The 14,311-nt window shown below is 42.7% G+C and overlaps 1 protein-coding gene across 3 annotated transcripts in view; it reads right to left on the bottom strand.

Moving 5' to 3' along the window:
* Positions 1 to 7,074: 7,074 nt before the first annotated feature.
* itga3b (integrin, alpha 3b) overlaps positions 7,075 to 14,311 on the bottom strand; it is a 47,489-nt gene continuing 40,252 nt past the window's right edge. The window contains exons 22-26 of one of the 3 annotated variants that reach the window (XM_015963495.3): positions 9,627 to 9,740; positions 9,402 to 9,500; positions 9,137 to 9,262; positions 8,836 to 8,990; positions 7,075 to 8,542 (exon numbers count right to left, since the gene is read on the bottom strand). In XM_015963495.3, coding sequence (XP_015818981.1) covers positions 8,880 to 8,990; positions 9,137 to 9,262; positions 9,402 to 9,500; positions 9,627 to 9,740 — 450 coding nt within the window. In that variant the 3' untranslated portion in view covers positions 7,075 to 8,542; positions 8,836 to 8,879. The other 2 variants (XM_015963496.3, XM_054749092.2) reach the window with 2 other exon arrangements.

Here is a 14,311-nt window from a genome sequence, read left to right as displayed (position 1 = left end):
ACACACTTTCAGAATAAAAGCATATAAGCCAACAGGACATTTGTTTAACATAAAAGCATTATTAACAATTATAACATGTGCCAAACCTGCGCACAAGAGTGTTAGTCTGAGCATACAACCTGTGATGTTCTCTCAACATGTCATCATCAGACATTACCTCATTCAGGATATGACCCAAATATTTCACCTTATTCACCTCTTACAAAACATTCCCTGCTAATAGAAAAGCAGGAAAAGTCATTTTGAGGTCATCTCTAGTGTGGCATATCATCACTACACTTTTCAATCAATCAATTTTATTTGTAGAGGCACCTTCCACAACGTTATCAGAAGCCAAATTGCGGAACAGCATCATAAAAACATTCCCAGTACCTGGGCATAAAAGCAAGATAAAATCATAAAATAACAAGCAATCTATATTACAAATACAGAGAGGTAACGGAAGGAGACTAATCAATTAAAAACAAATGGCGGACAAAATAAAATCAAGCATCCTGATCAAAAAGAAGAAGTATTAGAAACCATAACGTCAGGTCAATTCAATGAACCCTAGCGCTGAAAAGCAATCAAATTAAAATTAGTCTTTAGACGAGACTTAAAGACTTGAATGCTCAATGGCAATTAATTCCACAGAGTTGGAGCCAAAACAGAAAATGCACGATAACCCCTCGATCGATATTTCGACCGGGAGACCACCAGATGTCCCTGCTCGGCTGAGCAAAGAGACCGAGATGGAGCATACTTGTGCAAAAGTGCAGTAATGTAAGAGGGGGCACTGCCCTGGAAGGCCTTATAAACAAGAGTTAAGATCTTAAATTTAGTTTGATATTGCACCGGGAGCCAGTGCAGAGCATCCAGCACTGGAGTAATGTGATCTCGGCATCTAGTACATGTCAGGAACCTAGCCACTGAGTTCTGTACAAATTGGAGCTGTGCAACCATGCACTGGGCCAGACCGGCATACAGAGCGTTACAGTAGTCCAGACGGGAAAGGACAAAAGCATGCAACACAGACTCCAGATGAGCTCTGGAAAGCAGAGGCATGATCCTGGATAGTCGTTTCAGATATAAAAAAAAAACAGGACCTCACCACTGTATTTACGTGAGTGTCAAGATTAAGTGAGGAGTCAATTTTTATCCCCAAATTACTGACTATTTTCTTTTCATAGGGGGTCAATGGGCCAAGGTCAATATCAGCACCTGAGCTATTTCTTCTGCCAGGACTAAGCATTATGACTTCCGTTTTGCTCTCATTTAGGCGCAAAAAATTAGAAGCCATCCAACATTTTATGTCCTTCAAACAGTCCAATAAAGGAGAAACAGATCTATCCTCCCCACGTCGAAGGGGGAGATAGATCTGGCAGTCATCAGCAAAAAAAAATGAAATTTTACATTATGCCGACGAAGGAGGACTCCAAGAGGAAGCAAATACACTGCAAATAGGAGAGGACCAAGGACAGAGCCCTGTGGCACACCCCAACAAAGTCTCATGCAAAGTGACGTCACCTCACCCATCTGAACACTAAATGAAGGTAGGAGTGAAGCCATTGGAGGGCCTGCCCAGTTATCCCCACCCAATGCTGTAGTCGGTCCAGAAGGACTTCATGGTCGACTGTATCAAAAGCTGCAGATAAGTCCAGCAATAGTAGGACAACAACGTTATCATGTCACAGGCTAAAAACTTGTCATTAAAACCATTAAAAGAGCAGATTCAGTGCTGTGACCTGCCCTGAACCCTGACTGAAAGGTCTCCCATAAATCATTTGTGTTCATAAAGGCAACCAATTGTGAATACACAACCTTCTCCAGCAGTTTGGAAAGAAAAGGGAGTTTTGGGATGGGCCTGTAATTAGCTAAGGTTGTCACATCCAGCCCCGGCTTTTTTAACATAGGATGAATAACAGCCTTCTTAAATGAGGACAGAACCATACTAGAAGTAAGACTGCCATTTATGATGGCCATAAGTAAAGGGCCTATCACTGGAAAGAGTTCTTTATACATTCTAGGGGACAGCGCATCACAAGGAGAGCCAGATGATTTAAGCTGAGCGACCAGTTTTTCCAAGTCCGATAAGGATACAGGCTCAAATGTTTCCAGTGTTGCCTGGGGCGGCTCTGGGAGTAGAGAGTCAGGTGGTGAGTTTGTAATGGCAGGTCAAATAGCTGTAACCTTATCAACAAAAAAGTGAAGAAAGTCTTTACAATTTCAACTGTGGGAGGCAAAGAACTAGAATCAGAGAACTCAAGTAGCGAATTTACTACAGAAAAAAGAGTGCGTGGATCATGAGAATTTTTTTCCACGATATCAGCAAAGAACTTCACCCTTGCTTCCTTAAGAGTTTGCTGATAGTTAAACAAAGATTCTCTGAATATCTCACGAGAGACTTGGAGTCTGTCTTTCTTCTATTTCCTTTCTGCCCTCCTGCAGGCTTGCCTGCAGGCCCGAATATCATCAGAGAGCCATGGTTCTGGCCTAGACTTTTGGAAATATTATACTTAATGTCATAATCATCCCTATGCCCAGAACATACACTTAGCATCTCCTGCAACCCAGCAGTGCTATGACTGAAGACAACAGGGTAATCTGCATAAGAGAGATGATTCACACAGACACTGCCGATCATGCACCCTGTATTGCACACTGACAACTATCTTGAGAGATCATCCCAATATAACTTAAGCCCTCTTCAGACAGGCCATGAAAAATGGAAATGTTCAGGACTCTGTCGGTAAGACCTTTGTGTCTGAATACAAACATCCGGATAACGTTTTCCTAATTAAACCGAACGATGCCCCTAGTAACAGGTCCGGACTTGTTACGGACAAGGTGGCAGCTTCAGACTGGTGAGGTTGAGTTCCGGACAGGGAGAAGGGGGAGGAGGAGGGGACCGGGGGACGCTGTGCCCTCCTACATAGCTCGCTCCTGTAGCATGTGGCAAACCATGGCAGCTCGCTTCCTACGGTACCGTCTAGACGCGCGACGGAGCGCATCACACCACTTCCGTGATTCCTTTAACCATTGAGCACCATCATCCAGGTCTTATGCGTCTTCGTGTGGGCAGAATTATGCTTAACAGAAGTCCGATCCCCCCCCCCCCCCGGAATCTGGAACCTTTCCCTGCTGTGTGAGGCAGCCGAAAGGACAGGTTCCGGTACAAAAGTGGTGTGTCTGAAAACACAGTTCTGGTTAAAAACTGGACTGAATTGTCCACACATATTCCGGAATGTCAATCTGAAAAGGGCTTTAGAATACTGGCGACAAGACCCCCCCCACCCCACCCCCCCCCCCCCCCACACACACACACTTTTTGTAACTCCTTTAAGTGTACTTAAATGCTTAAAATTCTGAATTAATGAGCATCAGAGCCAGAGTTAGCAGTTAGAGCTAGCTCCGGGGAAAGGCTCCAGCCTTACGTAAATAGATGTTTGGCCATTTCCACTCTGAACTTTAGTTGTGTACTCTGTGTGTTCATGTTTAAATGGTAGGAATGATTTGGACAAAGAGAGCAAGCTCCATGATGTAACAGTGGGAAAATGTTGCTTCAAAATATGTCATTTTGTCAGAAACTCATCCCATTGACAGATGGAGATGCTCCTCTATTTAAACACAGCTTGGCACTTCAATGTCAGGCGAAACAGCAGCTGTATCAGTCGCGTGACCACTTCTTAAAGGACAAATGCACCGACACAGGGTCTTACTCTGACTTACTCTAAGATACATGTGCCAATGCATCAGTGTTGCTGGACCCATCACTCCACACATTATCAAAATAAAAGACTTAAATAAATTACCTGGCTGCTACCTGGACAACCTATGTTTGTGTCCTACTTCTACAAAGCTTTCCTGGCAATAGCTCTTGATCATGGTGCACCAGGAGATGGGCCATTTTCTGTACTTCCTGCAGTACAAAGACCCAATCGTGTCCCTCAATAATGAAGCCAGTTTGGTTTCCATGCAGCCCTTGGTGATGTTCCTTCCCTGTCTGTGTCCACACCCAAATGCCTGCAGAGCACCAGCCTTTAGTTGAAGATAACTGCAGTGAATACTGATGAAAAAATTGAAGATAAAATGATATTCTACATCAGTTTCATAAAGTGCATTTCACTTGATGCTTTACAAAAGAGGAAACAAAACAGTGAACAAAACAATAAAACAAAGTAGATTCTATCTGAATTACTAAAATTGCTAACCTGGCCACTTATGCAGGACGTGAAGGGTTCTGATACGTAAGGTTCCAATGAAAATAAAAACAAATTGAGTATAAAAAATAATCTTCATTTATTAAAGAAACTCTGTTACAAAAAGAGTTGTCATCAAAAAGCATACAAAAACAAATTTCTTTTCAGACTTTAACAAACCTATTCCGGTTAGAAAACTGTCGCTCCTCACCCTGCTCAATAACTCAACCATTTCCCTTTACTTTTCTCCCTTTTTGGGCTAGCCCCGCCCAATTCAGCCTAAAATAAAATGAATCTTATTGCACATGACATTAAAGGGGTTCACTATTCGTGCAAAAACTTACATAAAACGTACAAAACAGCAAGAAAATAACCAGATCTTCATACTAAAATAAACAACCTCTGTATGGCTCCAACACAAGTGAAATAATTTAATGGGATTTGAGTGCCTGATTCAAGAGAGGGATTTCCGGAGAGTCAGAGACTTGGCTATGTAGGGGCAGAGCATTCCATAGGGTGACTATGGAAAAAGCTGTCTCCAATGCTTTGAAATGATCTGAGAGAGGAGGTAGAGGATAGGAGACAGTGGGAGGGGTGATGATTTTGCAGAAGATCAGAGAGGTAAGGAGGGGTGCAGTTTAAAGATTTGTAGGTGATGAGTAAGAACTCGAAATGGTTGTGTTGCTGAGCCAGTGGAGCTTTTGTTGGTCAGGAGAAATGTGATCTCTAGTGCAGGTATGGGTGAGTAGCTGGGCAGCTGAATTCTGAACAATCTCCAGCTTCTATGAAGGATGCTAATGCAGTAAGGCATGATTGATGATTTCTGCTGCAGAAAAGGACAGAGTGGAGTGGAGCCAAGCAATATTTTGTAAGTGAAAGATGGCAGTTTTAGTGACATGATGGAAGTGTGGTTAATGAGAGGATGGAGTTAAAAACAAATCTATTAGGCCTTACACATCTGGTCCAAAACGGTCCCACCCGGGTAGGGTTTTTGGTGTTCACAGCCTGGCTTTTTTCAGTGCTCAGCAGGTCGTTTTTTCAGACCTCTTCCCCCGGCGGTCTGCTTCAGGCTGAACTGACCCAACACATCCACTGCTGACTGATTGGCCAGCTCAAATTCACACCTACCTTTAGGGGGAGCCTCTCGTTGGTGGGTAGAATCAGCCACTGTCACTGATACGTGCTGTGAGGAGCACACATGCAGAGACAGCAGCGCTGAGGCTTGAGCTGCATGAGGGCAGACGCAGCAGTCTGGATGCAATATCACAGTTGAGTCTCCAAAAACAACATTGCTTACTGCCACCTTTGTTTACTTAAGGGGGATACAATGATGCAATGCTTCTAATTGGACTTCCACGAATCTTCTGCCCACTGGCTTGTGTAACGATGGGTAGTTTACATCTTACTTATGAACCATAAAATGTGAGATTCCATAAAAATCTGAAACATCAATCTGATGGATCTTTGAATATTTTAACCAGAAGATCAGAACTTTTTATTGCAGGGATTACATGACACTTCGTATTAACCCCGAGGAAAGAGTCAGGTTTAAAATAGTTAAGAAATTTATTTCTACACAATTTAAACAAGACTAACTTTAAACAATGTGTACTGATGAACTAGGTGGAATGAGACGTGAGATGAATGATGTATATGTGTGGAATGTAATCAGAACCTCGTATCCGGAGAAGCATTTAGTTCTGAGTGGGAGTGAATGTTTCGCTCTAAACTTTAGTAGGAGATTTATAACACACATGAAACGCCATCTGTCGGTCTGCGTACCCCAGGGGAAGCCTCCGTTTAGATCCAGAATGTCGAGGTCCGTGGACGCCTCCTTGGAACCGAAGCCGGTAGAAAAGCAGCGGTGCTGACCAGTCTAACCTCGGAATGCTCCCAGGTCACGACAGGTTATTATTGGTGTCAGCGAGACCCTGAAGGGGTCGTGAGGTTCAGCTGTTATTCTGAAGGAACCGGTGCGGTCAGGTGTAACGTGCAACAGATTTTATCCAGCTTGTCGAGCAAGGTTCTTTCGGCTGAAGAGGTGTTCAGATGGCCTGTCAGAACTTCTCTAGAACACTTTGACCTGAACTAAAGGTGACGTGGGAATAGTTTTTATAATTGCCATATTTTGGTTTACTGGCGTATCAGAATTTGACATGCAAAAGAGGGCTTATACAAACACCACAGAAAACCACGCCTCATATCAGAAACGAAGGTTCTGATTGGATCAGACAAAAAGGAAATGTGTCATGTGACTTTAGCATTACTCTGTGTCATCACGTGTCTAGTGAAGCTGTCCAAGATTATAATTACTTGTAAAATATTACTGAGCACAGAATTATAATATCAAGTAATAACATTATTTCACAGCTTGAACATTGGGCTCCCATTATAATTGGCAGTAACAAACATTGTTTGATTATGTATTCATCAAGAGAGTTCTCCGTCTTGTCTTAAGCTGTAAAGAGGCGAAGCAGTCCAGATGAGCAGAGGCATGAAAGGCCTTGGCCAATATCTCATGTAGATTAGGCCTGTGTCAGAGACTTAATGTCTCCACTCGAGCAGACACAGCAGAGCATGACCTTTAGGTCAAAAACAGGACATTTCATGACGCTACACTTGGAAATTTCCATGTTCTTGAGAAGTGTGCAAGAACAAAATCTACTGGTGTGGGACAGATGTGAAAGTGACATAAGGTTTCTGATCTGAAGGGAGGGAGTGACAGTGGACCTCGCCGACGCATCAAGCATAAACCAAGCTTGAACGTGTGATTTAGAAACACGTCCATTTTGTGATTGATTTATTTGTAAATGCTGAAGAAAATAAGTGTTTATAGTGAATGGAAAGTAGTAATAGATCGTTCCTCTATTCAGAACAGAATGAACTCAAATTGTTTGGTTGTTAAAAACAATTTAATTACATTTGAACTACACAGTACAAAAAAAAGCATTTGTGCATTTGTTTCAGCCCTTCCTGTTCCCACCCTCCCCCCTCCCCACACCGACACCGACTGAAGCCTCACATGACAGAGTACCCTAGAGCTTTTAGGGTTGGGGCCAGGAAACACAGGATTTAGTCCCAACTAAGGACTGTTTTATCTCAGTGCCGTGGTTCGACCTCACAGAGAGTCTTTGTTTATCCAGGGACAGCAGTAGCTCAAGAGGTAGAGCAGGTTGTCCTGTAATTAGATGGTTGCAGGTTTGATCTCTGCTCCCACCAGAGAATTCTGCTGTTGTGTGCTTGAGCAAGACACTTAACCCGCCTTGCCTGCTGGTGGTGGTCAGAGGAACCGGTGGCACCAGTGAATGTCAGGCCTTGCCTCTGTTCAGTGTGCCCCACGGCAGCTGTGGCTACAACATAGCTCATTACCACCAGCGTGTGAATGGGTGGGTGAATGACTGACTGTGCTGTGAAGCGCCTTGGGGGGGTTGTGGAACCCTAAGAAGGAGCTATACAAATACAGATCATTTTTACCATTCATCCAACCTTTCCAGCGTCAGCCACTAACGAGCAGAAAAACAAGCATTCTTTCACACCATTTTCAATTTCATTCATCCATGCTGGAGTTTATAATAAAAGACCAAAATAATCTCCTTTTAATTCCAGTGTTTCGACTCCCTGTGTAAAAATCTTGGTCTTTCTGGTGTAATAAATAATAAAATGTACCCTAATGACTTAATTGACACACAATCAGGAAGCTGAGGTTCGAATGACCTTTGCCTGTGGAAATTAACGAGAAGTTATTGAATGAATTCCATATGAACTAAAATGATACCTCTGTGCAGCAAGTTAAGGGTAAATGGGACTGAACTGAAATGACAATTCACATATAAAAAAAAAATCTAGCGACAAGAGACAATGTAGACAAAAACGAACGAATCAACAAAAAAGTCGCTTAAAAGATATAAGAACAGGTGAAAAAGAGATGAAATTCTGCATGCAGTCTCCAGATTCAGCACATGGCAGAGGCTAACACTGCAACCAACAAAAATACTTAACAAATTACAATCTCAGGAAAAAATGTTCGGCATATTGCACAGAAAAAGTTGAAGAAATATAATTAAAAAATCTGAAATGCACTTTCTGTATTTGTTGCGTGCGCTGCAGTGTCTCAATATGGCTCAGTGAGGATCGGTGCTCTCCACCCAGCCCGTGGCGGTGGGTGGTTCAGGGTTCAGAGCAAAGTTTAGGCATCAGTAGTAGCAACGCTGCATCTCTGTCCAGCTGGTAATCCAGTACTTTTTCTGTGGATCCTCAGGCTGAAATCCCAGTTTGAACTGATAACGTTCAGCTCTGCGAATTTTCACCCCCTGGTGCTTCGGCATTATCCGGTAGTAGATGGATCGCTTGAAGAATCCAAGCTGCTGGGAAAACAGAAAGGAGAACGCATTTGCTTGGAGGGGAAGAAAACTGCAGGAGAAATGGGATTAATGACAGAGGAGAGTTGGGATATCAAGGCTGTGGAAAATACGATGGACCATAGTGGGAAGTAGAAAAGGAACAGGAATGGAGGTTTAGTGTTTAGCCTGAAATAAAACCAGAGGGAATATTAGTTTGATCACTTAAAGAAAGCTGAGGAGACAGAAAGGAAAGAGGTACGTTAAGTTACACCCCAAAGTAATTCATAAAAAAATGTCCATTCGAGGGGAGTTTTTACCCAAAACCCCTTTGATGTGTGCTGTCGGTAAACACGTAGGGGTCTTAGTAGTCCTCAGTCAGCCTCTCTGTCTCAGAGGGCTGGATCTTCATCTCAGCCTTCTGGGATTTGGCCTCATAAATCTCCCTCCTGCTAGCTCTCTGGAAGAAGCCACACTGGAGGAGGAGGAAGGTGCACCAAGGGGGTAAGGTTAGACTAATGGCTCAGAATGGATCACACCATCCACACAGGATGTTTGCTACATAGAAGCCATCTTAAACTCTTAATCTACAGAACTACAGCAGAGTGGGATGAGTCTCACCTTCCACAGTATAAGAATGATGATTCCTAATAGAACGATTCCTGCTACAGCTGAAGATATGATGATCCAAACAGGAAGCACATAGATGGCCTCCACCATCTCCTCTGATTCTATCTCCACTGAAAACTACCAGAAACACGAAGAAAGTTGAAAGAAATCAGAGTTATTACTAGGGCTGTCAATAGATAAACATTTTTCATTTTAAAGAATGGTATGAATTCCATTGTTAATAGTTAATTACCAATATGAAATGTTTACCACATACTTCAAAGGTCTGGTTGTCCATCTTGATGGTTGGTTTGTCTGTGATGAGTTTCAGTGTGGCCTGACCTTTGACCGTAATGATGAGGGCATCGGAATAGTCCTGAAAATATGAAAAGATCAAGTAGTCTAGGATTGTGTGTGTGTGTGTGTGTGTGTGTGTGTGTGTGTGTGTGTGTGTGTGTGTGTGTGTGTGTGTGTGTGTGTGTGTGTGCGTGTGTGTGCCCACCTCCAGCATTGTACTGTTCCATAAACGGGACCAGACATGTATCTTGGCTGTGTTGGACATATTGAGCAGTGGACAGGTAAAAGTCACACATCTAGCTGTCCCCACAGAGCAATCCTATGAGACAAAAAGTCCTTATTTATGAGAACAAACATAGCAGACAATCCTGTTTTAATTTTCCTGACTGGTATTTGTTTTAATTTTTTAACTTTTTTTTTTATAAATGCATGGAAATTTCATAGTTTTACAGTTTAAAAAGCACATTACACTGTGTTGTCAAAAGTAGATGCCTGCCTTCACACACTTAAGGACTTTAACGACCTCACATTCTTGAGCCATGGGAGCTCGCCAAACTATTTCAGCTAAAACTGCTTCAACCATCATCGAAAAACTAGTTTTATACGAGATAATTTGCTAACAGTCTGACCATATATTTAAAAAACATCATCGCCCATCTGTAAACTTTTTGCCAGCACACAATGTGTTGAGACCATTGAAAGCTTTTGAAACATAGGTCAAGACCTTGAACTTCACCCTAAAATACAAGGGGAGTCAATGAAGATGTGCAAGGACAGGAGTAATGTGACAACATCAAAGTTGCTCAATGTGTGTTATCACACATTCATAGGATTTCAGGGCTTGTTTTTGCTGACATTCAACAGATTTTTACCTGTGGTCACAACACTGCTTTCTTCTCAGTGTCTTCCTTCTGTGTTGGTCACACTGTGTCGGTTATTTTTTGATAAAATTATGTTAAACAATAGTAACGTCACATATCAACATGCTACCCCTGGAGTCTGCTTACAGCACATGACTCCTGCGACTTTTTCATCGTAAACTAACAATTATGTCTGTATTCCATGAAGAAACATTTATGTAAAAATGAACGCTGAGGAGACATGTCAGCAGTTTATTTAAGGTGTTGAAACAAAGTCTCTTTAAATGTGAAATATTCTTGCTAATGTGGCAAATGATTTGTTTGTCTTGCTATTATTGATATTACGATGGTACAAAAATTAATGAAAATTAAGAGATGCATTTTTTCTAAATAAGTACAGCAGGCACGTCTTGATCAGCATGCATGATTTTGTGTCACTAGAGTTAACAGTCCAGGAGCAAATTTAATGACAAAACCTCAAAGGTTCACTAAAAATCTGAGAATTATTTTCCCCCAAAAGTAAAGGTTGTACTATTTAGAGGAGCTAAGTATTGACCAGCAGGCTTGATTTTGTGTCAACAGAGTCAACAGTGTAGGAGCCACTGAAATTAGAAAACTTAAAAAATTCACAAAAACTCTGAGAAGTATTTTTCCTAAAAGTAAAGGTTGTATGTAGAACAGCTAAGTGTTGACCAGCAGACGTGTTCTTGTGTCAACAGAGTTTACAGTGTGGGACCTACTGAAACTAGAAAGTTTAAAAAATTCACAAAAAAATCAGACGTATTTTTTCCTAAAGTTTAGGGTTGTAGAATGTAGAGCACAAAAGTGTTGACCAGCAGGCATGATTTTACATCGCTACTTTGCAGTGTTGGGGCTATTGAAATTACAAAGTACAAAAAAATTCATGAAAAATCTGAGAATTATTTTTACCAAAAATCAACACTGTAGTATGTAGTGCATGTTAGTGTTGATCAGCAGGCATGATTTTGTGTCCACAGAGTTTACAGTGTAACAGCTATTGAAAATCCAAATTTTTAAGAAATTATATTAAATCAGATAAGTATTTTGTAAAAAATAAAATTCAAATTCAAATTCAAATTCAAAAATACTTTATTAATCCCAGAGGGAAATTGATTGCTGTAGTAGCTCAGGATAATAATAATCAAGTCATCAAAGAGTTGTTGTATATTACAATGGCTGTTGGCAGGAAGGATCTCCAGTAGCGGTCAGTGTTGCAGCGAAACTGAAGAAGCCTCTTACTGAAGACACTCTTCCGTTGTCGGACAGTCTTGTGAAGAGAATGCTCAGGGTTGTCCATCATTTTCTTGATTCTCTGGAGAATCCTTCTCTGCATTATCTCCTCCAGTGGTTCCACAGTCGTCCCCAGAACAGAACCAGCCTTTTTTATTAGGCTGTTGAGCCTTTTCAGGCCCCTGCTTCTGATGCTGCTACCCCAACAGACGATGGCTGAAGAGATTACACTCTCAACAACAGACTTGTAGAAGATCTGCAGCATCTTGCTACAGACATTGAAGGACCTAAGCGTTCTCAAGAAGTGCAGTCTGCTCTGTCCCTTCTTGTAAACAGCTTCACTGTTCTTTCTCCAGTCCAGTCTGTTGTCCAGGTGAACTCCAAGGTATTTGTATTCCTCAACCACCTCCACTTCTTCTCCCATGATGGAAACAGTGTTTGACTCCACCCTGTTTCTTCTGAAGTCTAAAATCATCTCCTTTGTTTTGTTCACGTTCAAGGTCAGATGTTTGTTTCCACACCATGCCACAAAGCGCTCCACCAGCTCTCTGTACTCAGCTTCCTGTCCATCTCTGATACACCCGACAACTGCAGAGTCATCTGAGTATTTCTGTAGATGACAGGTCTCTGATTTGTACTGGAAGTCTGAGGTGTACAGGGTGAAAAGGAATGGTGAGAGTACAGTCCCCTGTGGTGCTCCAATGTTACTGATCGCCTGGTTTGATGTGCAGTTCTTCAGCCTCACAAACTGTGGTCTGTTTGTCAGGTAGTCTTTAATCCAGGCGATAGTTGAGGTCCCCACCAGTGTCTTCTGGAGTTTCTGGCAAAGTACATCAGGCTGGATTGTGTTAAATGCACTGGAGAAATCAAAGAACATGACCCTCACAGTGCTGCCTGCTTTGTCCGGATGACAGTGGGTTGGTTGAAGCAGCTGGATGATGGCATCTTCAACTCCAACTCCATGGCGATAAGCAAACTGCAGCGGGTCCTGATATTTTCTAGTTTGCTTATTCAGGTGGACCAACAGGAGTCTCTCCAGGACCTTCATGATGTGGGATGTCAGGGCAACCGGTCTGTAGTCATCATTGACTGATGGGCGAGTTTTTTTTTTTGGAACTGAAACAAGGCAGGATGTCTTCCACAGGACTGGAACCTTCTTCTGGGCCAGGCTGAGGTTGAAGAGGTGCTGCAGAATCCCACAGAGCTGCTCTGCACAAGCCTTCAGTACTCTGGGGCTGACACCATCTGGACCTGCAGCCTTGTTCCTGTTCAGTCTCTCCAGCTGCCTCTTCACCGACTTCTAGAGACAGATTGGTGGGAGGGGGAGGTAACTGGGGCAGCAGCATCTCCTGACTTGGTTGAAGACAGATTAATAGAACCAGATGAGTCCATGACTGTGTTAGAAGACAAAAGAGCTGGCGTGTGACAGGAAAATGTTGGATCAGAGGAGGATGGGATGTCTGATTGGCTGGGGACAGGTGAGGAGGATGCTGGGTTTGTTCCTGAACTGAACCTATTGAAGAACTTGTTCAGTTCATTGGCTGTGTCCAGGCTGCCATCTGTGCAATCCTTCCTCTGCTTGAAGCCTGTGATCTTCTTCATCCCTGACCAGACATCTCTGATATTGTTCCTCTGTAGTTTGTTCTCTAGCTTCTTCCTGTATGCCTCCTTGCTGTCTCTGATCTTGATCTTCAGTTGCTTCTGTATACTCCTCAATAATTCCCTGTCTCCCTCCTTGAAGGCTCTTTTTTTCTCATTTAGCAGATTCTTCAGTTCACTGGTGATCCAGGGTTTGTTATTAGCGAAGCATCTCACTGTTCTGGTGGGTATGATGTTGTCCACACAGAAGTTTATATAGTCAGTGACACATCCAGTCATGGCATTGATGTCCTCTTCATATCCTTGACAGAGAGTCATCCAATCTGTGGTCTCAAAACAACTCTGCAGGGCTTCTTCGGCGTCCTGTGACCATTTTCTAACAGTTTTTCTTGTCACAGGTTGCCTCTGAACAAGTGGTTTGTATTCCAAGCAGAGAAAAACAAGATTGTGATCTGATTGTCCCAGAGGAGGTCTTGTTTTGGACATGTATGCATTCTTTACATTTGCATAACACAAATCCAATGTCTTGTTTTCTCTGGTGGAACAGCTGACAAACTGTTGAAATGTTGGAAGTGAAGCAGAGAGCGAGGCATGATTAAAATCACCAGATATAGCCACAAATGCATTGGGGTGCTGGGTTTGTAGCTTTGCGACAACGGAACTGAAGGCATCACATGCATTTTCAGCAATGGCTGAAGGTGGAATATAAACGGTTGCCAAGACAACACTGGTGAACTCTCTTGGAAAATAATATGGGCGACAACTTACTGCCAAGAGTTCAACATCTGGGCTGCAGAGACGACATTTCACTGAAATATGACCTGGATGGCACCATCTATTGTTGACAAGCACTGCCACTCCACCTCCTTTTCTTTTCCCGCTCCTCTTCAGATCTCTGTCTGCTCGTACAGTCAGGAATCCTGGCAGAGAGACGCTGGAATCGGGGATATGGTCCTGCAGCCACGTCTCACTGAAACACATAACACTGCACTGCCGATACCCTGGCTGAGTCCTTGAAAGGGCTTGGAGTTCATCCATCTTGTTGGCCAGTGATCTCACATTGCCCATTATGATCGATGGAAGAGATGGTTTGAATTTCCTCTTTCTCTGTCTCCGTTTTGCTCCCGCTCTGCACCCTCGCTTCTTGCGTTTTAGCTCATTTGGGATTTGTGGCTTCAGT

The sequence above is a fragment of the Nothobranchius furzeri genome, chromosome 16, assembly GCF_043380555.1.
Source record: "Nothobranchius furzeri strain GRZ-AD chromosome 16, NfurGRZ-RIMD1, whole genome shotgun sequence".
Taxonomy (NCBI): Eukaryota; Metazoa; Chordata; class Actinopteri; order Cyprinodontiformes; family Nothobranchiidae; genus Nothobranchius; species Nothobranchius furzeri.
The sequence above is the reverse complement of the archived record's forward strand: the minus strand, read 5'-3'. Positions and strand labels throughout refer to the sequence as shown.